Source organism: Podarcis gaigeae (assembly GCF_964106915.1).
Source record: "Podarcis gaigeae genome assembly, chromosome: 13".
Lineage (NCBI taxonomy): Eukaryota > Metazoa > Chordata > Lepidosauria > Squamata > Lacertidae > Podarcis > Podarcis gaigeae.
In genome coordinates, this window is record NC_139689.1 from 32,924,432 (window position 1) to 32,951,952 (window position 27,521).

Below are 27,521 nucleotides of genomic sequence, written 5' to 3' on the forward strand. Positions count from 1 at the left end.
ATGTGTAGAGTGTTGACCTGTGTTTTAATTTCTCTTTAGTTTACTGTTGATTTTAATTATCTTTCGAATGTTTTAAATACTGCTTTTTAAACTTTCTCTCTCTCTCACACACACACACACACACACACACACGTCTCCCCACATGCAGGTTTTATTACAGTCAGCAGACCCTCCAAGTGTTTTCCAGGGACAGTCCTGGATTTACAGAAACCACCTCAGTTTCTCATTTGATCCTAGAATGTCCTGCTTTTCCTTAGGACGTCCCTATTTTCATCAGACAAATGTTGGGGGGTATGGTAGGCTGTCCCTACGTTCATCAGAGAAACGTTGGAGGGTTTGCGAGTTATACAACTCCCGAGCCAAAGAGATAAGTAACTATATAACCTTTAGAAGATATCTGAAGGAAGCCCTGTATAGAGAAGTTTTTTAAATATTTAATTGTATTTTCATATATAGTATGTTGGAAGCCACCCAGAGTGGCTTGGGCAACCCAGTCAGATGGGTGGGGTATAAATAATAAAATTATTATTATTACTATAGGATGTCCCTATTTTCATTGGAGAAATGTTGGAGGGTATGAGTCAGGTGGCATATGCATATAGATAGATAGATAGATAGATAGATAGATAGATAGATAGATGATAGATAGATAGATAGATAGATAGATAGATAGATAGATAGATAGATAGATAGATAGATATCCCCACTTTTCCCAAGAGGAATAATTAGTCAAATTGGGCAACTGTGTACATATAGCATAGAAAATGGCTTTATACAATTGCAAGTTAGAGCACATGCTTGATAGTGTCTGAACTAGGCCTCAGTTGTAACTTGTGAAGCTAGCTAAGCTAGGGAACCTGCCTTATACCGAATCGGTATTGTCTACTTGTGACAGGGTCTCTGAGACCCAGTCCTACTGAGACTTCCAGGGGATCAGCGGAGACCTGTCCATTAGGACAAATGGAGTAGTATCCCTGTAACTTCAGTCTGCCGTCAGCCAGCCCTCGCTTGCCCATCTTCTTATTTACGGTATGTCCAGGGGTGGCATCAACTTCCTCCTCCTTACTCTCAGTGTTGCCTTTATTCAACTCAATGGCAAGGATCATGGGGGCAAAACTAGAATTAGTTGGCTCTGTCTGTTGATGGCTTTGGCTCCACCAACTGTTGGCCTCCCTGCCTTCTGGCCCACCACTTCCAGCGGGTGCCAGCCACTGCTTCAAAGGACTGAACCCAGGGCCTTTCTCCATGCATACCATGTCCTCTACTGCTGAGCTATGGCTCCTCCCAAATATAGCCATCATATATCTTTCCATAATCTGTCTTTCCTCCCACACCAAAACCAACAAGGTTCAGAGCCTATCTCATGCCACACGAAACCGTACCAAACCAGTGAAGGAGTTTTGTGCCTTTCAGCCCCCTACTGCAAGCTTGTTCCTTGAAGGTTGGGAAATTTCAAAGCTCCATGTTGGCAACAACGCTGAGAGAGACAGAAAAATTGCAGCCAATTTTACGGTAAATTATTTACGGAGAGAACATTTTCTGTGCCACCCCACAGGAATAATTAAACTCTCCAATTAAAGCCTCATTTAAACGATGATTATGGCTGTTATCATTTCAATATTGATTTCTTTTCCCTTCTTCCTTTCCTTTTCCTTTTAAAATCTGGTTTCAAAATATTAGTGTCCCTCCTCCCTGCCAGCCACACATCTCCCCAGCTTGCTTATTCCAGTAGTTGTTTGTTCTCAGCTAGCATTTGCTGACAAGAAAAAGCTTCTCTTTTTGTGTGCTTGTGTGTTTTTAGAAGATAAAATGGAGCCACACAAACGCTGCATCTTCTGGGTGCTGAATAGCTTCCCTGCCGATGCAAATCTTGTGTTTGAAATGCTTGTGTGGCTGTTCGGAAACTGGGCTACATTCAGATATGAGAAATGGCATTATTCAAAGGGTCTGAAAAGGTACCATGAGGATGATTAACCCCTGGAAGATGTCCAGGGAGACCCTCTAGGAGTAGTTACTCTCTGAGAAATGTGGACTGTGTTATAATGGCCATTAGCGGGCTAAAGATTGAGAGCAGAGCATTAATGCTGACCCTGCCTCCTGGCACACAGAAATTCTGCACATAATATGGAAGGTGGCACCATCTATAGAGCCATAACTTCCTCTTTAAACAGGAAGCTATTTCAAGCCATCCGTCAAGTAGTCTAGTTTTCTCACGCTTGGAGAACTGAGCTTTAGTTCAGCAGGAGCTCATCGCTGTTTTATCACAGTGTGAGTTTTAATAGATTGACTTGTGTGGGTTCCCGCCCACCCGACCTCTCACTGCTGTTCTAAATCTGGTTTTATAAGCTAGATCAGGTTGTGCTATGTGCCCAGCAGAGAATAAAGCACTTATAAATATGGACATTAATAAACAAATCCCTGCCAAGCCTGTTTTTGTTTCTAGAAAGCTCTGGGACATAAAGAATTGCAATGGAAAATAGGGAGTGCCTGAACAGAATGCCAGTTCTTTACTTATTGTGAGCAGCTATTCAACCCTTCAAAGCAGGGAGCAAGAAACCTCTGGCATTCCAGATGTTGGTCTACAACTTCCACCATTCTTGATCTTTCTGACTGTAGCTGATGGGAGTTGTACTCCAACTTAGGTAGGTTTGCCTAAATGTCCCAATTCACACTGCAAAACAATCAAAATCTGAAACACGGCCATCTTTTTAAATAAGTGCTTCTCTGAATTTTGCGATACAGTTCCCTAGCCAAGGTTATGCTTTAAAAATAGGTAATGTTGCTCACTACTTTATTATTACTATGAACAAATAAAACAACTAATCCAAGTCTCCACAATACAACTCTGATTCCTTTTCCCTTTCCCTTCTCTTTTTCTACCTTAAAGTTATACATCTGCAGTGGGGAGGGGGGACAAAAAAAAAAAATTCAACAGATGGTAAAAGGCCTTGTGTATAATCTTGCAATTTCCAGGGAGTCAGTGTTCTAAAATGCTTTTCGGTGCGGCTCTTGTTCACTCAGTATTTAAATAATTTACAGTTTTTAAAAGCACCTGAGGGGCCAGAGAATAATCTGACAGCCTTTGTTTGCTGTTGCTGTGAAAAAGTGATGCAGATTCCAGCCTGGTTGGTGCCTGGGTGGGAGATGGCATGAAAGCCCCCAATAAGCTGTTCTCAGAAGCAGCATATAAGTATACTAAATAATACAAATGCCTAGGCCATATTAAAGGAAATAGGCCCAGATGGTCTCGGGGAGGAGAGAAGAGTCCTATTTCTCGAATCTGAGTTTAATTAGAGACTGCACCAAGCTAGTAGGATACAATTACTTGATGCGAACAGCTTTGAAGTGAATGGTACTGTTGGTGCAAGCTGCCTTAGGGTGGAGCCACAGAGCATTCTCTCTGCATGCTCTCTAGCAGACTCATCAGGGATATATGAACAAGCAGCTGGAAAATGGCAAGTCAGAGCCATAATACAGCTCTCTTGGAATAAGCGCGCGCACACACACACAGAAAGAGACACACACATCATCTGTTTAGCTGCCGTACCACGTAGACTTTTGTGGTGGTTCACTTTGAAGTGATTTCAAAGCTGTCCTTTAATGCTCTTTTTCTGTTTAAAGTGGTGCAGGAGACCCAGGAGTGCATGTTTTATCCAAAGCTGTAAATAAGCAAGGAAGAGTAAAAAAACCACACAAAAAAATCATGTGTGCACCTATGTACACGCATGTGTTCGCACATAAATTCTGTGCCCTGTATAAATTTGACCAGTAATCTTTTTTTACTACTCGAGAGGAACTTTAAAGGAACAGGCTGTGGACAAAAGCCCCATTACCCTGATTGCCCAAAGTCCCCCCTACTGAGATCCCACTAGGCATTTTCCATCCACTGCTTCTCTTTGTAGCCGTAAAGTTTTCAAATAAATAAATAGGACCAGAAACTTGTTGGTTTTTTTTAAGGGGAAATGAGATTCTCAAGATGAATTATGTGCTCATAAGTCACTTTCTGCACTTAAGCAGCCCAAGGAGTTGTGAAACACAGTCCTGATAATTAGTGCCCTGTTTCTATAATGGGCAGAATAAGCCCAGGCATAGCATGGCTTTAAAAGCCAGAAGGACTGTAGGGCTAAGATGGTGTTCAAATTTACCTTTGGAGATTCTTAGACTTCTTTGCTTTAAACCTGCTACACACAACCTTTTCCCATTTGCTTTCTCTTGTGGGTGTTCTTCTGAAGAACAAAAACCTGAACCTGCCAGTGCAGTTTATACTGTGAGCAACACAATGCATTTAAGGGCCCTGTCTTACCTTCAGGCTGCAGTGGGCAACCAAATGTTTGAATGGTCCCTTTAAAATAAATAGAGATATTGGCTCATAAAAATTAGCCTGTTGGGTACGAATTTCGGTCCTTCTATGAATTAACAGTAGAACTCAAATTACTAGGGGGGCAGAGGAGGCGCACCCCCCTTATTTTTTGTGCTGTATCCTTTAGGTAGCATATTTACAGTGGGGTCCCAAATTTCAGCAGCACCCTGAGCAATGCCAAAATTTGGTGCCCTCTCTTCTCGTGCTCCACTTTAAATAATAGTTGGGGTGCCCGTAAGCCTCCACGCTCTGTGCTACCAAACCCGTCGTGCTCCCCTAAATCCTCCCCTGATATTTATAAGGCTACAGAAGACCACAAGAAGAGGCCTGCTGGATCAGGCCAGTGGTCCATCTTGTCCAGCATCCTGTTTTTACAGTGGCCAACCAGATGCCTCTGGGAAGGCCACAAGCAGGATCTGAGCACAAAAGCGCCATCCTGCAGTTTCTGGCAAGTGGCCTTCATATACGTGGGGGTGGGCATGAGTTGGATATTAACTAGGGGTTAAGGGCTGCAGCTTGTGGATTTAACTGAGGGCTCCCCTGCCTCTTCACCTGTAACTGGAACACTTCTATACAAGCAACCCCCACACTTACAGGCTGGAGTGGTTCTGTCCAGAAAATAGTTTTGCATCTCGATTTTACTGATTGCATCAACTGGCCTAGAGTCAGCAAAGAACATGATATCTTTTACTAAACCAGCATGCTGTTTTAGCATGTGTTGCACGCAGCGTTGCTCTTCCCCCTCGCGACCCCCCTGTGGAAATGGCATCTTTGTACCGGGAAGATATACGGTCATTCACGCGAAATGGGACTCTTGGCATATTACTGTTCTTTACTGCTGGGACTCCGTGCCCATTACTTTTGCCTGTTCCATGCAGCCATAAACCTCTATCGCGCTTCCCTTCCAGCATCACAATGGGCCCCTTTATGTCTCCCCGGAGCTGTTTCCCCGGGCATAATGGATAGCCAGCCTCCTGCAACTTCAAAGGTTATCTGACTTGTCTGTCTGCTAATTCTGCCTTTCCTGGTGTTATCGATAGCGTGGGCAGGAAAGAAATGAGTCCCAGGACCAACAAGGCTTTTGCAAGCAATTGCTCTGGTCCCGGGGTATGGAAGTCCACCTGTCCTGACCCTTGGTGCCTCTGTCACCACCTCCTGCTGCTGGGTGAGAAAGTGCCCTGCATCCCAGTGGGGCACTCTCCTTGCACTTTAGACAAATATCTGGAAGGTGTTTTGTTCCCTAAAAGGAGGAGGAGGTAGCAACTCAATGGAGTGACCAGCCAGTGCCTGAAGTACAGGGATGAGGAACCAATGACTCTCCAGATGTCATAGGGCTCCATCAGTCCAAGCCAACATGGCTAATGGCCAGGGATGGTGGAAATTACTCAATTTCCGCAGGCTCCCCATTTCTGCTGTAGCGTAATACTTCAAAGTGCTGCTATGGTGCTACATACAGATACAGGTTGAAAATGTAGTTGTGGTACTCTGAGCCTCCCTCTTTTCTGAACTGGGGGGTGGGGGGGCTCAGTTCCTCTGCAGTGTTTGCCACAACTTCAGACACTTTTTAAGGATTTCAGTGTCCTAAGCACATGCAGCTAGAGATGACGTGATGGTTTACTTGCTTGCAAATATATCCGCTCAGCAGCAGCTCCTCCCCTGCCAGTCTGATGTTTTAAGGTGCAAGCTGCCTTGAAACCACAAGAGACTGATGAGGGATGGAACTGCCCTCCTCTATCTACTATTGCCTTAGAAATGAAAAATGGCTTGCCTGCTGCATGCCATTAATTTGTGGAATTCGTTGCTACTATGTGTAGCCATGGCCTCCAGCTTAGTTTCAAACAAATTGTGGAGGAGAGGCCTGGTATCAATAGATACTAGTCATGATGGATATATGCAATCTCCAGACTCAGATGCAGGGGCTGAATACCTTCTGCTGAGGAGCAGCAAGGGGAAAGGGCTCTTGCCTTTGTGCCCTGCTTTGTGGCTGCCCAGAGGCATCTGTTTGGTCATTGTACAAGACAGGATGCTTGCCCAGGTGGGCCATTGGTCTCTTCTTAAATGCTTGCAAGGAAAGGGTCCTGCGTGCCATGTTGTGATGGGCTGGAGTCCTCTCCACCAGCAGAGTAGGTCTGCACTCAAGTAAATACTCCAGCCTGTCTCTTTTGGCATGTGGGCTCTGCCCACTTGTTGTCATCTGTGGCAGGTCCCATTTGTTCTGATGGTGCAGCACCATAGATGGGCCGACTGGACAGGAGCCAGTCACAGTTATTCAGGACTGGAGTATCATCACTTTTGGTGCTGGCATGGCAGGGTGATGGGCCAGGATCCACAAAAAAGTAAGGAGATCTCTATAAGGAGTCTTGGGTGGAGCAGCTCTAAATCCTCAGCTCAGCTTCAGGGGCCCGAGGCTAGCTGACTTTCGCCCATGCTGCAGACAGCGGCCCACTGGAATGGCCCACACCAAGGTAGGCCACACCTAACACCCCCAAAACTCCCTGTCAGCTCCCAGTCAGTGGGCTGGGTGTGTGAGAGAGACATTGGTCAGCAAGCAAGCTGTCTGACATCAGGATCCTTGTCCCAATGCCTCACCCAAACCTCCACTATTATTCTAGTGGCCATGTTTTAGCCTAGCTCTGGTCTCTGTGTGTCGTCTTTTGCTCCCATAAGCTCGCGTCCCTATGCCTGGGGACACAAACCACCTTGAACAGATTAGAAAGGCAACGTAAATGGGAGGAAGGAAGTTACTGGGATGAGAAGGGCAAAGAAAGGCAAGAACTGAGAGTGTGCTGAATGTAAGCTCAAGCTAACTGTATGGTCGATGGAGCACTGGAACAGGTTGCCAAGAAGATAGTGTGTGTTTGTGTGTGTCTGTGTAATTTTCATCACCTTGTATCATTAAGAGCAAATTGGATGAACACTTGACTAGATTAATTGAGATGGACTCCCTCCATGAGGCAGGAGTTCATTCCAGCAAGGGCTGTTTACCAATTAATGAATCTCTATTTGATTAATCATCTGTTTTTTTAATAGACCAGTCATATAATTGATTAAATTTATATAAATTTTACACCATGCAAAACCTGGCTTTATGTTTGGGGGAATTGTTTGTTTCTTAAAGATACTGAAGTCAGCACAATAATTTATTTATTTCTAACACCGCAGCTCTCATCGTAAGAAGGAATCGCCACAGTCAATATATTCTTTTTCAGTTTTTGTTCCACTGTAATAATTGCAGCAATGCATCAGAACCAAAAATAGCCTAAAAAATTAAACAGGCATGCTGCTAATACAAAGTTACATGAAATGAAATGTTCCCGAGTTAAAATCAACCCCTATCAGTGAGGTAACTGGATTGTTAGTTGACTAATAATCTACCTACACTAAACCAGTTGAAGCTTGTAGCTATACTTTGAGTCCCTATATCAATTGCCAGAGATTAGGACAGATATGTTTGGGCGTTGATATGTGTGTGTGTATATATATATTGGAGATATATATATATATATTGCAGAAAAAAATATTTAGGTAGGGATGTTTTCCGCTGCTGCGTTTCATGGCACACGAAATATCTTCATGATCAAAAATGCCTTTTTAAAAAAGGTGACTGAGAAGAGGTGACACGTGTGAAATCTGTTCAATGCCACATTTCTAGAAAAAGAACACTTTGCTCCCCATAATCATGTTGCTCTGTCTCTCTTCTTTTACCTTTCAGACCCGAAGCTCCCGGCACTCACAGGGCTCTCAGCCTGGCCTGGCCGATCAAGCCAAACTCTCCTTTGCTTCTGCCGAGTCTCTGGAAACCATGTCTGAAGCTGAGCTGCCCATTGGGTTTAACAGGATGAACCGGTTCCGGCAAAGCTTGCCTTTGTCCCGTTCCACCAGCCAAACAAAGCTCCGGTCTCCAGGTAAGAACTGTTTCTCAAGCATCCCCAGTTAGCAGAGATGTATCCTGATTTTAGACACATCTCATTGTTTAGAAAGCTGACTTTTGTCACCCTTGTTGCTTCTGTTCAGGGGTACCTGCAGTTGAAGCTATTTTGCTCCAAGTACTTTTTGTGGTTGCATAGGGTAAAAGGTACCGAAAGCTTAAATCTCAACAGGAAGTGATGTGACCATGGCAAGGGACTGGTGTCAATACCCCCCACTTTCAGATCCCCCTCTTCCTGCCCATTTGAGGAAACAAGGCCCAGAGTGTGGCCTGCCACAAGTCCTGTGACGTTTGGAACAGCTCCATGGTTTTCGTGGCAGTCATGAAGTCCTGAGCCACCCCAGAGCCTTGGCATGGATGTTGAAGTCCCCCAGGACCATCAGTCTGGGAATCCTCAACACTGCCTCCAAAACTAGCGCTCTCAGCTCAGACTTATGAGCAGCCAGATGGGTGGTAAACCAACAGAATCCCTAATATGTCCCGATTGCCCAGTGCCAGGAACACTAGATACTTTCCCTGCAACTGGACATAGAGCCTGGAGAGAGAAATGGAATCTCTATAAACTACAGCAACTCTCCCTCCCCAATCTTCAAGTCTTGCCCTGACGCCGCACCAAAAACCCAGGTGGGCACAACTGGATGAGACCAACTCTGCCCTGCTCACCCACCCAGGTCTCAGTGACACAGACCCGATGGTCCTCTTCATCCATAATCAAATCATGAATGAGGGAGCTCTTACTCAGAGCTGACCTGAAATTCAGCAACGGAAGCCGCAGTCCCAAGGGCTGGCTGATAGGACAACCGCAATTCCCCAGGTTAGTGGCACACGGTCTTTGCTAACTTGGTGCCTTCCATGTATTTTGAACTACAAATCCCATGCTGGTTGGGGCTGATAGGAGTTGTAGCCCCCAAACTTTTGGAGGGTACCAGGTTGGTGTAGTTTAGCAGACTGCATATCTTTGAAAACAACAACAAGAAGAGATTTTGAGGTTTTGGCTTCTTTTTAAAGACCTGTGTTTGTGTACAGTTTAATCGCATAGTCTCTGCTTCTATGCATAACTGAAGCTAGTCTTTTTACTGTTCGTACCTGGGGTTCCCATTATGTTGCCATGCAGAAGTTGCAACTCCGGTCAGCTCTAGCCAGCTTAGTGAATGGTCAGGGATGCCGGAGGCCAGCCACTCCTGGTCCATATTTTTATCTTAACCATTTTTATATATGCCACCCAGATAGCTGACTATGGGGTGGCACAGAAATACCACTGTTACTACTACTACTATTAGTACTACTCCTATAGTAATTACTTGCTTGTTTTTGTTTATATTACAAATTATCGCTCGCTCAACAAATTAACTCAAGGTGATTGAGGGAAAACGTTTCTAAAGAAAGAAAGAAAGAAAAATTACAAACGTATTTGGAAAAGCCCATTCAGGGCTCTTTTTTGAACTGATACCAGCAGGGAATCATTCCTCTAACTACTCCCTTACATACACCCGGCCAAACAGAAACTCAATGCCAAGATGTTTATTATCATCAGCACTGCTTAGTGAGTGATCACTGTAATTATTTTTTACGTTTGAGCTGTAACTTAATTATCACGGTCTGTGTTCTTGCGTTTTCGTTTTCCTCTGGCCATACTGCTTTTTCTTTTGTTCTCTTTCTCTCTCTCTTTACACCAGGGATGGGGAACCTGTGGTCTTTCAGATATATTGTTAGACTCCTATTCCTATCAGCCCCACCTAGCATGGCTAGTGGTCAGGGATGATGGGATCTGTAGTCCAACACCAGGTTCTTCGTACCTGCTCTGTTCCTATGTTTATATATGCCTACCAATATATACCTTCCCATGCATCTGAGAAAGTGGGCTCTGGTCCCCAAAAGCCTATTATTACATCATAATAAATGTGTTAGTCTTTGAGGTGCTACAAGACTCTTTGGGTTGTATCCAATGTTAGTCATACTCAGAGTCGGCTCGTTGAAATTAATGGACATGACTAATTTAGAGCTATTAATTGTAATGGGTTTACTCTGAGTAGACCTTGGTTAGGTATAACCCTTTCTTGGTTTTGTGGCAACAAAGTAACACAGTTACTACTCACTCCTTTGGGAATTTTGTTGTTGTTTCTGAAACAGAACAACAGAACAGAGCAGAGCAGAACAGAACAGAACAGAACAGAACAGAACAGAATAGATGGAGGGACCCCGAGGATCATCTAGTCCAATGCCCTGCATTGCAGGAATATGCAGCTGTCCCACACGGGGATCAAACTTGCAACCGTGGCATTATGAGCACCACGTTTTAACCAGCTAAGCTATCCAGATGTCTGAAGGAGAGATGGGGAAAGGCCCAGTTCTTTAGTAGAAATATCAGAGATTTGGCACAAGTACTGTCTGATGTCTTCTACAGGTGGCCACTGAATGCACTTTCGAGATGAATGAAACATTCAGTAGCCCCTCCACGCCCAAGAGATTTCAGTTGGTGTGGGGTTCACATTTGTGAGTAGATGATTCTCTTGTTCTGACTCTGCGACTCTCTTTCTGCTAACACTTTACCACCTGAAGAAGAGTCTTGTGCAACCCAGAAGCTTTCCTTTCTGCTAGCATTAGTTGTTTTGACTGATAATCTGCATTCCTTGACCAGTTTCCTTCCAGTCTCCTCTGTCTCTCACACACACCCTTTCTGGTTTTCCTAGGTGTCCTTTTCCTGCAGTTTGGGGATGAAACAAGACGGGTTCACATCACCCACGAAATCAGCAGCATGGACACTCTGCATGCCCTTATTGTCCACATGTTTCCTCAGAAGCTGACAATGGGCATGCTCAAGTCCCCCAACACTGCCATCCTGATCAAGGACGAATCCCGTAACGTCTTCTATGAGCTGGAGGATGTCAGGTGAGAGCAGTGCCTTTCTGGAGGCACTACTAAATGCTTGGAGGAAGTGTGACATTGACTACCAAGTAGAGGACTATATGACCAGTCTGCTATTTCCCTCCCTCCTGATACTGTGCTTTTCTTTTCATTCCCAGAGCTCCATTCACTGTGCTTGTGTGAAACTTTAAATCAAGAGTGGGCAACTTGCGGCCTTAATGGCCAAATGAGGCCACTGGCCTAATTTAATTTGGGCATGGGAAGCCTAGAGGAAGAAGAAGGAGGGTGGGAAGAGGTGGGTGAATGCAGTGATGGAAGGAGGAGTGGGAGGAGTAGGGAAGAAGTCCTCTGCAAGCATAGGAACATAAGAAGAGCCCAGCTGGACCAAAGGTTCAACAAGTCCAGCATCCTGTTCTCACATTGGCTAACCAGATGCTCCTATGGGAAACCCAGAAGCAGAGCACAGTCACAACAGCATTCTCCCCACCTGTGACTCCAAGCATTATGTATCAGACAGTGGAAGTAGGCGATAATAGCTAGTAGCCATTGATAGCCTTATCCTCCATGAATCTGTGCGGTCATCTTTTAAACATATTTTAAACGTATTTTGAATTGTTATGCATTGTGCAAGTGGTTTTGTAAACCACTTGGAAATCACCTGTACATTAAGTGGTACAGTGGTGCCTTGATTCTCGAACTTAATCTGTTCCAGAGTCCGTTCGACTCCTGGAACCGTTCGAAAACCAAGACATGGTTTCCGGTTGGCTGCAGGAGCTTCCTGCGCTCAAGCAGAAGCCACATCAGATGTTCAGCTTCCAAAAAATGTTTGCAAACCGGAACACTTACTTCCAGGTTTGCAGCGTTTAGGAGCCAATTTGTTTGACAACTAAGCCATCGGGAACTAAGATTAAGTAATCTAAGTCAGTGGCCATCAGTACATCCCATGGGAGCAAATTTAACATTTTTACTATAAACCACCCAGAGAACCTTTCTCTCTCTCTCTCTCTCTCTCTCTTTCTTTCTTTCTTTCTTTCTTTCTTTCTTATGGGCAATATAAGAAATGTAGTTGGCAAATAAGACTGAAGTCCTAGCCTCACCTAACTGGGAGTTCACCCTATTGAATTCAATGAGACTTACTTCTGAGTAGATATGGTTAGGATCACAGTCTGTGTGAGTAATAGACTGAGCAGAAGGAAGGAAGTAGCTAGCTTAGGGGCAGGAGGGGGGAATGTATTATTTGTAATAGAGCTATAAAAATCTTTCAGTAAGATATTCTTTTTCAAAAGTGCTGCGACTGAAGAGAGACCTGTCACCATCGCATTCAGCAGTGGTCTTCTCTTCCTTCCTGCTCAAGGGATTAAGAATACAAGGGACCTGGCTGGCTCAAACTACCTAGCCCAGCATCCGGTCTCCAACAGTGGACAGCTAGATGCCTCTGGGACAGCTAGCTCACAAGCAGGGCATGAAAGGAACAGACGTCCCTAATTGCTTGCCCCCAGCACCTGCTATTCAGATGTCTACTGCCTCTGAACTTGGAGGCTCTATTTATTTAGTTGTTAGGGCTAATAGATGCTCATAAAACTGTCCTCTGTGAATCTTTTTATAAAGCCATCTAAGCCAGTGGCCATCACCACGCCTTGTGGCAGCCAATACAGCCTGTTAATTAATGGTGTGCTGTGTGGAGAAGTGCTTCTTTTGTCCGTCCATAATCGACTGCCAATCAATTTAATTGGGTGACCCAGAGTCTTGCTATTCTGAGAAAGGGAGAAGGAAAAAAAAAACAATTATCTTTGCATTGTGCATAATTGCTGAGACACCAATACCTCAGTGCTTCCCTAGTTATTGCTGCTTTATCACCCTCTTCAGAAACCTCTTAGCAAGGGGGTGCAGAACCTCTGGCTCATGGGTTGAATGCCACCCTCCAGGCCTCTCGGTCAAGCTCTCAGGGCTGCTCTCAGACCACACTCCACACCCTCCTCAGGTGCTTTGCCTGGCCAGATGATGTCATTGAACTGTGATAAGGCCTCTTACTTGGCAGGACAGAGGATGAAAAGATGGGTATGTGTGTGTTGGGAGGCGTATGAAAACATCTGGCTTTTGTGCAGATGGAATGCAACTTTTGTCTGCCCCTACCTTCCACAGGCATGCAGTCCTCTCAGAAGATGGTACATGAGGAAACACAGTCCTTCGACCTGCAAGGGTTTCCCCACCCTGGTCTAACATATCCCATCTAAGCCATTTCAATAGGCCAGAGAGCAGTCAAATTGGATAGACTCTCTGGCTGTGTACACACACCATACCTTTAAAGCATGTTTAAAGCACATTCCCCACCCCACCCCAAGAATCCTGGGAACTTTAGTTGACCCCTCACAGAGCTACAATTCCCAGAATCCTTAACAAACTGCCGTTTCCAGGATTTAGGGGTGTATGTGCTTTAAAGATATGCTTTGGGGCCACAACCCCCACCTCCCGTTTGGAGTCTGGCAGCATTCTCTCTTAAATAAATAAATAAGGTTTATTTGCCACAGCATATATTTCAAATATTTTCATAATCTCTAAAACCATAAAATAACACATCATGTGCTTAAATCTCATTAAAAGGGAGGAATATATTATATCATTGTATCATTATACAATTTGAAAGGTTAAAATGTATACTTCAGGTATTCCAAACTATGTTACCCACCCCAAACACTACCCCATGTGCCTCATTACCTGTGTGTTCAATAAAATTGCCCCATACTGTGTAGAATTTACCGTTTTTCTTTTCTTGCTACACACAGTTTCCACGTTAGCTTTTCCAACATAGCTGTTTGCCAGATCGCTTCATACCACTTATCTAAGCATTCTCTTTATGAGAGTGTTGCAATTTCAGCCTCATACTTAACTAGCAAGAGCACAGAATCCGTGTGCGAAAGCCAGAAGTGGAATTATGCAGACAAACTCGCATATCTAAACCCAACAGCAGGTTACTGCAAAAAAATCCTCACTATCGAGATGTGTAAATCCTCAATATCGAGGAAGAGGAAGACTCCTGCCCAATAGTCTCCAGCAGCTGTGGCGTGGGCCATTGATGTCATCAGGCTGCCTCTGTGCAGCTGTCACTGCTGCCATCATGGCCATGCATAGTCTGGCCCTTGGAATAATAACCAAGGCTGCCATTCATTTGTTCCATTAATGCCTTTGTTCTTGCAGGGATATCCAGGATAGGAGCATTATCAAAATCTACCGGAAAGAGCCCCTTTATGCTTCCTTCCCCGGATCCCACATCACCAATGGAGACCTGAGGGTAAGACAGTGGGCTTCAGTAAGGCCCCTGAACTGTTTTTGTCTTCACTGGATGTTAGTGCGGTGGTAGGTGCAGGGAGGGGGGCAGATTACTAAGGAACATTTCAGCAATGCCTGCCCATTGAACACAGTCCAGATGATGGTCACCTTGCAAGCGAAGCAATTCTGCAGATGCCTAGGATATGTTCTTTTACACTGTCTGTGTCAGGGTTGTCTATCGTTTTTTTTAGCATCACTATCACAGCAGGAGATTTGTGGGAGTAGTGAATAAAAAGTTAAAGCAATATATTTGTTCTTCATAATGCATTCATGTTGCGGAATTCAGCTCTCGATGCAGAATTTGAGGTATCAGAGAAGATTAGCGCTACCAATAGGCCTAGTTCACCAGTGGTGAACTGGTTCTAGGATTTTACCACTTTGTACTACAAATGGGAGATTACATTATTTAATGTTCTCTGGTGTATGAAATTCATTCCAGATAGAAATCAGTTAAGCCAGGGAGAATGGTTTTGGTCTAGCCTTTTCTCTGGTAAGCCAAATTTGTACATACCGGGTTTTTCTCACCGGGAGGCATCCTGTACACCCCATACCCTGCTGCAGTCTGAAGTGGTAGGGTCGGGTTTTACCACTTCCATCTTCTGTTTGTGTGAGCTAGGCGACAGGAATGAGTGATGGGTCTGGTTTTCATTCAGCTTTATTCTTCCCACCTTTTCCTTGCAACTTTTGACCTGGGCCCCGTGTGTAAAGGAGGGTAGAGTTTATAACATTCTCACTGTCTGATCACTTATTCTCCCAGAGAGAGATGGTCTACACTTCCAGGGAGTCCTCTCCCACCCGGCGCCTAAACAGCATGTCACCTGCTTCTCACCTCACCTCTGGATCGCCTCCACCAGTGCTCCAGTCGTCTTCGCCGTCCCGCTCCCGCATGTCCTACAGCGGTGGCCGCCCGCCTTCCTATGCCGGCAGCCCCGTGCACCATGGCGAGCGGCTCTCCAACCTTCCTCCAGCCCAGGGGGTCTCACCGAGCCCAAGCGCTATCCTGGAACGCCGGGACGTCAAGCCAGACGAAGACATGGCCGGGAAGAACATGGTGCTTGTGAAGAACGAGGGCCTGTATGCCGACCCCTACAGCATGGTGCATGAGGGGCGCCTGAGCATCACGTCCACGCAGTCCCTGGCTGGGATGGGGGACCCCTTTGCCTACCCAGGGGGCCTCTACAAGCGGGGCTCTGTCCGTTCCCTCAGCACCTACTCAGCTGCTGCCCTGCAGTCCGAACTGGAAGACAGCTTGTATAAGCCCAACGCACAGATCTACAGCGACACCTACGGTCCGGGGATGGGCTTCCGCTTACCCCCTTCATCGCCGCAGAAAATTGCCGACGGCCGGCTGGTAGACGTTCAGCAGAGCCAAAGCCCCCACAGCCCTTACTCAGGGCCCCCAAGCCGTTCCTCTCCAGTCCGCCAGACCTTCCGCAAAGACTCATGCTCCTCGGTCTTCATGGAAAGCCCTGTCAACAAGCCAAGGAATCCCAGCTCTTCAGGGCCCCCAGAGCTCTTTCCTGGACCTGGGGAACGCCCCCTTTCTGGGTTCAGCTCACCTGTGCCTGCCAAGGATACGGAGACAAGGTAAGATGGGAGGCTGTCGCTTCCTGTGACCACCAGTACCGTTCTTCAGGTGACTGGCACCTTGATAAGTATTTTCTGAGTTTCAACATTCAAATGCAGAGCCTGCTGCTTTGGAGCAGATTTTGGCACTGTGCAAAATTGCTATTGTCCTGAGAGGTTTTGACGAGTTATGTTGGATTTATTGCATGCACAGCGGTACACCTACTTATTTGACCTCCGTGATTCCCTGCCTTGTTTTTCTACCCAGATTCCAAAAATTGCCTTTCTTCTTCTTTCCTGACAACCGCGCACAATCCTCCTGACTCTAGGCCCTGTGTAACTGCTTTTTCCAGTCTTTCTTTCTCATTGATCCTTCCTTTCTTCAGTTTGCCCCCTCTGCTTTCTCCCCTCAAGTGTTCACCTCCTCTAGCCATCCCTCCCGCAAATGTCTGCTTTTTAGTTCATTGCCTGCCAGTGGTACATGCAGGTAACTGGGTTAATGGTTTTAATGGTGCAGCAGGGACAGTGGTTGTATATATATATATATATATATATATATATATATATATATATATATATATATATTGGTTTTCCAACACAAATTAAAAACAAAACAAGACACAATACATAGACAAACAAAACATATAAACATGTATAATTTCAAACCTCTTTTTCATAAACCTTACTTCCCAGACTTCCCCTTACCTCCCCTTTTCTGCATCCCTATTTTAAGATTTTTTCAACAACTCCTCACACCAATTGTCTAATTACTTATTTTCTTTTTTAGCTTCTTCTCATACTTAATCAATTAGAGCTATAATTCTATCTTTTCCTTTCCCTTGACATTTTAGCACTCTTTAATTTTACAACAGTTCTTAAGATATACTTTAAATTTCTTCCAATCTTCATCCACCGTCTCTTTTTCTTGGTCACGGATTCTGCCGGTCTTCTCTGCAAGTCCCATATAATCAATCACCTTCGTCTGCCATTCTTCCAGCGTGGGTAGTTCTTGCGTCTTCCAATACTTTGCTAAAAGAATCCTTGCTGCTGTGGTGGCATACATAAAAAACGTCCTATCCTTCTGAGACACCACTTGGCCGACTATGCCCAGGAGAAATGCCTCTGGTTTCTTATGAAATGTACATTTAAGTACCTTCTTAATTTCATTATAAATCATTTCCCAGAAGGCCTTAATCCTCGGGCAAGTCCACCAAAGATGGTAGAAGGTACCTTCAGTCTCATTACATTTCCAACATTTATTATTGGGCAAATGATAAATTTTTGCGAGCTTGACTGGGGTCATGTACCACCTGTAAATCATTTTCATAATATTTTCTCTTAAGGCATTACATGCCGTAAATTTTATACCGGTGGTCCATAACTGTTCCCAGTCAGCAAACATAATATCATGACCAATGTCTTGTGCCCACTTAATCATAGCTGATTTAACTGTCTCATCTAATGTATTCCATTTCAACAGCAGGTTATACATTCTTGACAAATTCTTAGTATTGGGTTCTAACAGTTCTCTTTCTAGTTTTGATCTCTCCACCTGGAAGCCAATTTTCCTGTCTTGTTTGAACACTTCCATTATTTGATGGTAATGAAGCCAATCTCGTACTTTGGACTTCATTTTCTCGTAATTCTGTAATTTAATTTTTCCACTCTCTTGCTCCAAAATTTCACAATATTTTGGCCATTTGGATTCCATATTAAGTTTTTTCACCTCCTTAGCTTCCATTGGTGACAACCACCTAGGGGTTTTATTTTCCAACACATCTTTATATCGAATCCAAACATTATATAGTGCTTTCCTGACAATATGGTTTTTAAATCCTTTATGAGTTTTTACCTTGTCGTACCATATATATGCATGCCACCCGAATCTATTGTCAAACCCTTCCAAATCCAAAATGTCTGTATTCTCAAGAAGCAGCCAATCTTTCAACCAGCAGAAAGCTGCCGATTCATAGTACAGTTTTAAGTCTGGCAGGGCAAACCCCCCTCTGTCTTTTGCATCAGTTAATATCTTGAATTTTATTCTGGGCTTTTTGCCCTGCCAGACAAATTTAGATATATCTTTCTGCCACTTCTTGAAACAGTCCATTCTATCAACAATTTGTAATGTTTGAAACAAAAATAACATTCTTGGCAATACATTCATCTTAATTACAGCAATTCAGCCTAACAAGGAAAGTCTCAAATTTGACCATATTTCTAGATCTTTCTTTATCTCCGTCCAACATTTATCATAATTATCTTTAAATAGGTTCACATTCTTAGATGTCATGTTAATCCCCAAATATTTCACTTTCTTTGCACCATTAATCCAGTTTCACTTTGAAAACTCTCTTTTTCAGCATTAGTTAAATTTTTCTCCAAGACTTTAGTTTTTTGCTTATTCAACTTGAATCCTGCTACGTGACCAAAAATTTGAATTAGTTCTAAAACTCTTTTCGTACTAGTGTCTGGCTGTTGTAAAGTTAATACTAAGTCATCTGCAAAGGCCCTCCGTTTGTATTGTTTAGCTCCGACCTGGATTCCCTTAACCAGCTGGTCCCCCCTAATCATATTTAACAAAACCTCCAAGACAGATATAAAAAGTAGTGGGGATATTGGGCACCCCTGTCGTGTCCCTTTTTCCAGGGACAGTGGTTGTAAGGCAGCCCTGCTGCATTTGGGGACCCTCTTGTTCATTCTGTTGAGTGGGGGCCCTGGACAACTGCCCCAGAGTTACGCCCTAAAGGTACCACTGCTGCTCATGGGGCAATTAAGGGGCAGTCAATCACTGATCTCCCAATCACAATAAGTATAATGAGCAGAATCTGCAAACAGGAAACTTAGGAAGGGCCTTTGTTGAATGAGACTGTCTTCTGGGTAAATGCTATAAAAGAATCTTAGCTAGCCATGGAGAAAGGCATTGCTGGATAAAATAGCATTGTATTACGCGCTTCGTGGCTGCCATTTTAATCCCACTTCCACCTGACTGCAGAAAAGCAATATCTCAGTAGGGCTGGGGAACCAGCAGGGCAGGGGAACCAGCTGCTTTCATCCCAAATAGTTGGAATGGTCATGTGTATGACCCTAGCTCTCCATCCATCCCCTTTCTCTCCCACCCTTTGGAACTAGCTGCTGTCTTCCTCCTCCCGTTCTCTTTTTTGGGTGCAGGCAGAAGTTGTCTTCAGGCAAATTAGATTAGCAAAAGAAAATCGTACCTTATCTGATGTTCAATCTCCCCGTGTCTAAATCTTTACAGCAAGGATGGTTCCTGAGTTGTCAGTAGAGTTGTCAGGGGGAATGGTAGGAACAGAGCTCATTAGGATAACCAAAAGATAGAAAGGAAGAAATGATTAGAATCAGCAAGAGAGGGCGGGTTGGGGGGAGATGGATGGGGGAGAGTGAAAGCCGAGCAGGAGAGAGGTCAAAGGAATGGCAAGCACAGACCTGTCAGAAATTAATGTACCAGAAAGTGTGTGTGAGATAAATTTCTCCTCAGTACAGAACCTTCAAGGAATGCTGACGGAGGAATGCCTCTGGGATACACATTTTGAGGGAGAGAGTAGCCAAAATAAATCCAAACAAACTGCATTTTCCACCAGATTTGGTGCACATAGACCTGTTTTATGGGGGGTTTGTATTTCACCTTTATGAGGTAAGCCTTATCTTAGGTATGAGGAACCTTTGTCCCTCCAGATATTTCTGAAATACAGCTCACTCAGTGCCTGAGGATTATGGGAGCTGTAGTTCAACAACATTTGGAGGGCAGAGATTCCCCACACCTGTCCTACCTCTTTTTCAAGAGCTATGGCCCCCGAAAAGAAAAGGACTGGCTGCCTTATCTTGGCCAAGTTGTGCTGACCTCAATACAACAACCACTCACGTCAACAGGTTGGGGGTTGGCGTTTGATTCTCTTCCAGAATTGAATATCCCCCCCCCCCCACCTCAGAAATGGCTTCTTTCCTGTTCTCCACAGCAGCCTTTTCAATGGAGGCTTGCTGGAGGCCAGGCTTCCATCCAAGGAAAGCAGATTTACAGGACACCCTTGATGCTATGTCCTATTTACCCTGGGTATGGGCTTCCCAAAAGCACCTGGCTGGGTTGCTGTCAAAAACAGGATGCTGAACTGGATGGATTTCAGCAGGGCTGCTCTTAATGTTCTTACATTTCTCTCATGTCCTCGGGAAGCTCCATTGTTTTGCTCCGTTGGTCCTCGGTTTTCACTGAATTGTGAAGATGCCTCTCTTCCGGGGGGCATTATGGAGGAAGATAAATTGAGCTTGCTCAGGTGCTGCTTTCTTTTTAATGCGGACTTTCCGATGGTTTTCCTGGCATTTTGTTGTTACTTTACTAATATATATTCCGCTGTAGTGAATTTAACGTTTTTGACTTCTTTATATTGTAAGCTGAGAGATAGGCAGGATAGAAGAGTTTCTAAAAACAGATAATAATTATAAACTAGCAGGTTTGCTCATATTGCCACAGCGCTAGGCTAGGGATGGGAAACCTGAAGGCTGGGAGCAGAATTTGGACTTCAGGCCTCTTGTTATCGCCCTTGAGACTCTCTCCAGGCCTCACACCTTTCCCAGCGATTGCCACGCACCAACCTTGCCTTACACCCTCCTTAAGTGTTTTTGCCTGGCTGGAATGTGTCCTTGAACTCTGATGATGTGTCTTTCTTGCCTGGATAGAGAATAGAGAGGGATGTGCAAGTATGAAAAAATTAGCCTACCATACAAAGGTAAAATTCACATGAGTTGCTGCGTCCACTTTTGCCTCTGGCTAACCCATGATTTTCAGAGAATGAAAAAGGTTCTCCACTCCATAACTAGGCAGAGAAGAAAGAGGGCAAGAAGCTCATGTCTCACCAGGTCCCTTTTCCTCCCCCCCCCCAAGGGACCGCATGGAAGCCATGGAGAAGCAGATTGCCAGCCTCACAGGACTGGTGCAGAGTGCCCTGATGCGAAGCTCCGACACAGAAAATCCTAGGTAAGAGGCTGGGGCAGGTATTGCATGTTCTGATGCTTTCTTTTTTTCTTCATTGACAGAGGAAGCAGGGTAGTCTGTGGATCAGGCATTTCCCTGGTTAGGGTTGGTATACATATACAGATCCACAGAGATGGGAGCCATTGTGGTGTAATTGTTAAAGTGTTGGAGTTTGAGCAGGGGGTAAAAGGTAAAGATAAAGGGTCCCCTGACCATTAGGTCCAGTTGTGGCCGACTCTGGGGTTGCGGAGCTCACCTCGCTTTATTTGCCAAGGGAGTCAGCGTACAGCTTCTGGGTCATGTGGCCAGCATGTCTAAGCCGCTTCTGACGAACCAGAGCAGCGCACGGAAACACCGTTTACCTTCCTGCTGGAGCGGTACCTATTTATCTACTTGCACTTTGATGTGCTTTCGAACTGCTAGGTTGGCAGGAGCAGGGACCGAGCAACGGGAGCTCACCCCGTCACGGGAATTCGTACCGCCAACCTTCTGATCGGCAAGCCCTAGGCTCTGTGGTTTAACCCACAGCGCCACCCGTGTCCCATTGAACTCAGGTTCAAATTCCTAGTCAGCCATGAAACTCACTAGCTGGACCTTAGGCCAGTCTCTCTCTCACTCCCTCTCCCCTCCCCCCCCCCGCCTAACTTACCTCAGAGGGTTGCCATGATGGCAAATTGGCTATCCAACAAACATGTATGCCGCTCTGATCTCAGCTTGGGAAGAGTGGGATATAAATATGAATGATAAGAGATAACTCTGTCAGCTAGTACACAGAGGCCTTGCCCCTTGTAGCCAAAGACTGAGTTCCCTGTGGAGCCAAATGCCAGGAGGTTACCCCTGCGAAAACTCTCTATGCCTAGTCGCTCTATAGCTGATATGGGAGACCTGTGGCCCTTTAGGCTTTCTTGGACTTCAGCTTCCATAATTCATCATCATTGGTCATTGTGGCTGGCATATCTGGGAGTTGGAGTCTATCAACATCTGGGGTGGTGGTGGCGGCACAGGTTCCTCATACGTGCTCCAAAAAGTTCCCCTTTAACTTACACAGTCCTCTTTGCTCCAAACAAAGGCCTCACAGAAGTTTCAAAACCATTCCATGCTATACAGTGGAATCTCAGAAGCTGAACACTTGTAAACTTGAACGTTTCAGCTCCCGAATGATCGAAAACCTAAAGTGATTGTTCCAGTTTCTGAATGATTTTCGGAAGCCAAATGTCCAGCACTGCTTCCGCAGCTTCTGATTGGCTGCCGGACACTCCTGCAGCCGATCGGAAGCTGCACCTTGGAAGTCGAACGTTTTGGAAGTCAATCGGACTTCCGGAACGGATTCCATTTGAATTCCAAGGTACATCTGTATATCAGTTTGCATCACAGAACAGCCCCTAACGTTGCCTTCTCCTATGCATGTACTAAAATACTTCTCCTTTCCTCAGTCTCATGATTCTTGTGGTATAAATACTCTGCCTCTCATATGAGATGCTTTTATTGGAAATATTCATTGACTGGAATTATATCTTCCTGTGTCGATAAGATTAGACTGAATGCAAAAAAACTTTTATTGTTGACTGCTGATCAGGACCCTTTTATCATTTACTTTTTCCAGGCACCATCCAAAAAACACACTGGGGAAGGAGGAGAAATTCAACTTTGTTTGCATTTTAATGAGAAACTAATTAACTTGCATTTCTCAAATCAATACATGAACTGAAACACAGCTATCCTTTGAAATTCACACTTCTCCGAATTTTGTTACACTGTGAGCCAGCCTAGCAATATGAACAGTAATGCATGCATTATGGAAAATAACATGCAAGCAGGCATGATATTAAGGGAAACTGCTTACAAAAATGTTTGTATTAGTCAAAACTGCAAACAAAAAAAATTATTTATTAGAAGCTCACACTAAAGTGGCAAATAGTTATGAGGCTGTTTTTTCTTTAGCAAATTAAATAATAATAATTTGAATTAGTGTGGAAATGTAGAGAACGGAATTTAAGCCTGGAAACATTAGAAACTTGGAAAACCAAAGCTGGTAGACTTTATTCATCCCTACAACAGATGCACAATGTTGTCCTGTCGTTTTCCACATCCTCCCCATCATAGTAAGAGTGGCTCTTCCTTTTCTGTGTCTAATCCTTGTTTTTCTTGCAGTGAGAGGACAGAAGGGACTAACGGAGGGACGCCTCCTTCAGCACGTAAGTGAGCATCTTGTTTTGGTGTCCCCAAGGCTGCCTTATCACAAGATAGAGGGGATTGATTTTGACCCCACTGCTGGATAGAGGTGATGCTGGGATACCCACCCCCTTTGTTATCTCTGAACTTGGCCAAATTAGCACCTTTGCCCAACAAACCTGTTCACCAACCCCAGACTTTTTGCCATAAGGAAAATCATGGAAAATTCACTGGAAAGTGTTATGATCATACTTATTTGACCTGATGACATAGGGCTTCCACCCAAACAAATGGATGGCCAATAAACATCCATCAGTCAATGACCTGTATTCAGCAGACATCCAATAGTCTTCCTGCAAACTTGGTGCAAACAGATCGGGATGAATGCTCAATAGACATGCCTCCTGGAAGCAACATGGATATAGGTCCATTAAGAAAGCTCTCCCGTACTGAGGAAGGACGTAGCTGCTAAGACTTTTGTTTCACTCTTGCACCTGCCCCTTTTCACCCGCCCTCTCCTGTCTGCTCCAGGGGACAAGCTAGAAAACTACGCTGAATTGACACAGGCATCCAATCTTTTATTTATTCATTTAAAACATTTTTACACACAGACCACTAGAATGTGATCTCATATCCAGAGAGACTTGCTATTGTCATGCACAAGATAGGGGTGGGAGGAGAAATGAGGGACAGGAACAGGAAAAGTTGGGATGGGGTGAGTTGTGAGATCAACACAATTGTACCATAGAGAATAACCCCACCAGTCCAAACTTGTGGTAAGAATTGAGAGTTGCTCTTGTCCAATTATTCTCTATGGTTGTAGAGTGATGTTGGTCCAGGTCTTGGCATCTCTACAGTGAATGCCACATATGCTTTGCACTGGGCATTAGAGTATAGTGCCAGTTCAATACTGGACTGAAAGCAACTGCAAGTCTCTATTACTCTGGATTGTACAAGTTATGAATCTCTCTCCTGCTGTCCTTCTTTCAGCCCCCAGCAGAAGCAACGTTGGGACACCTGTACCTGGTCCTCCACCCCCATCCACTTCTGGGACACCGGCTGGGCAGCCCACTGCCATCACCCGTCTACACATGCAGCTGCATCTTCACGACCTGCAGCAAAATGCCAGCGACCTCCGCAACCAGCTGCAGCAGCTGAAGAAACTGCAGGTGAGCTGGATTTGGAGAAGGGCTGTGTCTACACTGCCTTTCCATGGGGGTGAAAAATAAAATAAAATAAAGTTAGGAATATATTTTATTGGTTGCATCAGGAGGAAATTGCAGCTTTCGTTTTAAAAAGGGCAAGTTTCTAGTCCTTATGGTAGGGCAGCCAATGCTGTGCTAGATGGATCATTGGTCTGATTCTGGAGAAGGCAGCTTTCTACATTCTCATTGGTACTGAAGCTTCATTTCAGTTGGGGATAAAGAGCAAAGTCTCATGTTTCACATTTATAATAATAATAATTTCATTATTTGTACCCCGCCCATCTGACTGGGTTGCCCCATCCATTCTGGGCAGCTTCCAACAAATATAAAAGCGTAATAAAACTTCAAACATTCAGATGTCTTCTAAAAGTTGTATAGTTATTTATCTGTTTGACATCTGATAGGACAGCATTCCACACGGTGGATGCCACTATCAAGAAGGCCCTCTGCCTGGTTCCCTGTAACTTCACTTCTCATAGTGAGGACACTGCCAGAAGGGCCTTGGAGGAGAACCTCAGTGTCTGGGCTGAACAATGAGGGTGAAGACTCTCCTTCAGGCATACAGGGCCAAGGACATTTAGGGCTTTTTAAAGGCTGGCACCAACACTTTGAATTGTGCTTGGGAGTCAGCGTAGATCCTTTAGGACCGGTGTTATATGGTCCTGGCGGCCGCTCCCAAGCCTTCCTTTTGCAGCGAACTTTGTTCTGACGTCCAGGGAAAAGCAAGCCGCTTGCCTTGAAAACAAAAAGGGGGAAAACAAACCCAAGCCCAATCCATCTTGCTCTGTTTTCACCCTCCATCTCTTTTCCCTTTTCATTTGGCTTTTATTCTCATTAGCAGCGCTCACCAAAACAAACCCTTCTCGGTGACGGGTTATTTTGGAATATCTGGCACCAAGCGAAAGGCCAGATGGCAGCTGCGCATCCAGAGCCAGCGATCCGATCTTGTCGTCCCTGAGCGTGGGAGGCGCCAGTGTTTTTCCTCGGAGTTGCTTAGCTCCAGAGCTAATTAACAGTGACAGCTTGTTGGAAGCAGGAAAGTGGCGAATGGTGCAGAGGGGTGGAAAGGCAAATGGCTCACACTGCCTCATTTCCTCCAGACGCTTCTGAACTTTGGAAAGCGTTCCACGTCCGGTCTCTGAGCCTTGCCTTCTTCCATCATTGTCAATCACATGCGGAGTGCATCGCTCCACTGGGCTCTGGGAGAGCATCCTGAGAGCTTCTCTTCTAGGTGCTGCACCCAAAAGGCAGCCTTGCCTTAGGCCAGGGCGCATTAAGAGGTTAACTTGAGTATACGAGAGCCGTAACTTGTGGAGAGAATAATTTCATCTTTGTGGCCTGTTCTTTTGTTGAATGAGAAATATAAGTTAATCCATCCAAGTGCAAGAAATCCAAGCTCTTTGGGACAGACAGAAATCCCATGTTCAGAGATATTAGTTTTCATGGTTCTGTGTAATTATTGTCAGGGCTTAGCTCTAGCATGTATTTCCTTTTTCAGAGTATTATATGACAGCAGGCAGAGCAATCCTATGAGTGCAATGGAGGGAGAATCTATGGGATTCCCCTGGAGTCCTTCTTAATGTGCATTTGTGATTATTTGTGCTCATGACAGTATCAGGGCAGTTACCTGCAATCCCACTTTCAACCCTGTTTGCATCTGCAAAGGTTTCGGGGCAGGGCACACTGCTTCATTTCCAATCTGTGTATGTCCTGTAACTTCCTGCAGGTATCCTGTAAATGATAATCATAGAACTGTAGAGCTCCCAAAGACAAAAGTATGCCAGCTTTTTTTGAGGGGGGGGTGTCCTATGGGAACGCTGATGGGTTTAGGCACATGTTAAACCCTTTCCCTTCTACACACCAGGCTTCTGCCGGCGCAGAGCATCAGATCTCCTCGCAAGGACCTGCTGTTTGCATGCTCAGATTCATTTCCTTGGATCAGAGCAAGTGCCCTTGACGTGAAGCCACAAACATAAAAGGAAATAGATGCACGTCGCAGAGAGCAGCCCCGTTATCTTCAGCGGCAGATTAGTTGCGCTCTGAATCACCTGATTATTCAGGATGCTCTTCAAGTGTGCTCCCAAAAGAGCTGGACGAGCTTTCTTTTCATCCTCTTCTTTCTCGGCCTCTGATGCACCGTGGCCTTGATGGTTCCTCTAAGCTGCAACTGCTTGTCTTCCTGCAACACCTTGATTTTCTCTCTCTCCTCCCCCATCCCCGCTTGTCCTTTGCAGCTTCAAAACCAAGAGACGGTGAAGACGATGCTGAGGCGGACAGAGACAGAGATCAGCGTGAGAGTGACAGACACCATGCGCAAGCAGGAGGATCCCCTGCAGCGCCAGCGCACCCTGGTGGAAGAGGAGCGCCTCCGCTACCTCAACGAGGAAGAGCTCATCACCCAACAGCTAAAGTGAGGGTTTTGCAAGAGGATATATGTGGGAATGTTCAGGAAGGCAGGAGATGAGAATACTGTTTATTAATATCTTTCCTAACTTGCGCTAGCAAGTTCTTTTACTTAGCAGAGTTTTACATTCCCCTTTTAAACGCACAGCAGATAGCTGGTTGCAGGCTTGTGTAAGCCTCTCATGATTAGGTTCCTGGTAAGTTCCCTTATATCCCTCTTCAAAGAATAAACACACCGCAATCTTGTTTAAAGTATATAAAAGAAGTTTACTCACATCATCAGATCACAGTTGGATCCCTGAAGGCAGACAGTTACAAAATATATACATGTGGATCCATCTCATGTGGGGATAATCCCAGTGTCATCTGTTGGCTGAGAGCCAACAGAGCATTTCTAGCTAAAAAGCTGCTCCAACAACAGAGGAAGTCAAAGAGAGTGTGTGCTGCGTGACTTGCCCTTTTGTTACCTGGACAGGTAAGGTCACATCCACCTCTAGTCACATGCAAAAGGAAGTATGCCCCAGCCAGAAGAAAACAGGAAGTTTTCGACTGGCTGGACCAAACATTTCCCTGCATGTCCCCTCTAGGAAAACAAGGAATGTTGTACTTGACTGCTACTTATGAATCATATCCGACAATATATTGTGTATGTGTAGGTGTGGGTGCTTTTACTCAGGTGTTTATCCTGGGATTGGTGCTTCTCACACAAGC

The 27,521-nt window shown here is 44.9% G+C and overlaps 1 protein-coding gene across 30 annotated transcripts in view; it reads left to right on the forward strand.

Annotated features, from left to right (window-relative positions):
* SRCIN1 (SRC kinase signaling inhibitor 1) overlaps positions 1-27,521 on the forward strand; it is a 330,260-nt gene that overhangs the window by 255,542 nt on the left and 47,197 nt on the right. For 28 of the 30 annotated variants that reach the window (XR_014557360.1, XM_083708601.1, XM_083708616.1 and 25 more), the window contains 8 exons: positions 8,073-8,265; positions 10,979-11,177; positions 14,349-14,442; positions 15,238-16,067; positions 20,941-21,033; positions 23,182-23,225; positions 24,193-24,371; positions 26,642-26,817. Coding sequence is in view for 29 of the 30 variants with exons in the window: in XM_083708601.1 (XP_083564727.1) it covers positions 8,073-8,265; positions 10,979-11,177; positions 14,349-14,442; positions 15,238-16,067; positions 20,941-21,033; positions 23,182-23,225; positions 24,193-24,371; positions 26,642-26,817 (1,808 nt within the window). In the remaining variant the exon portion in view is untranslated. Of the gene's footprint in view, positions 1-1,236; positions 1,513-8,072; positions 8,266-10,978; positions 11,178-14,348; positions 14,443-15,237; positions 16,068-20,940; positions 21,034-23,181; positions 23,226-24,192; positions 24,372-26,641; positions 26,818-27,521 lie in introns of those variants that run through there. The other 2 variants (XM_083708593.1, XM_083708602.1) reach the window with 2 other exon arrangements.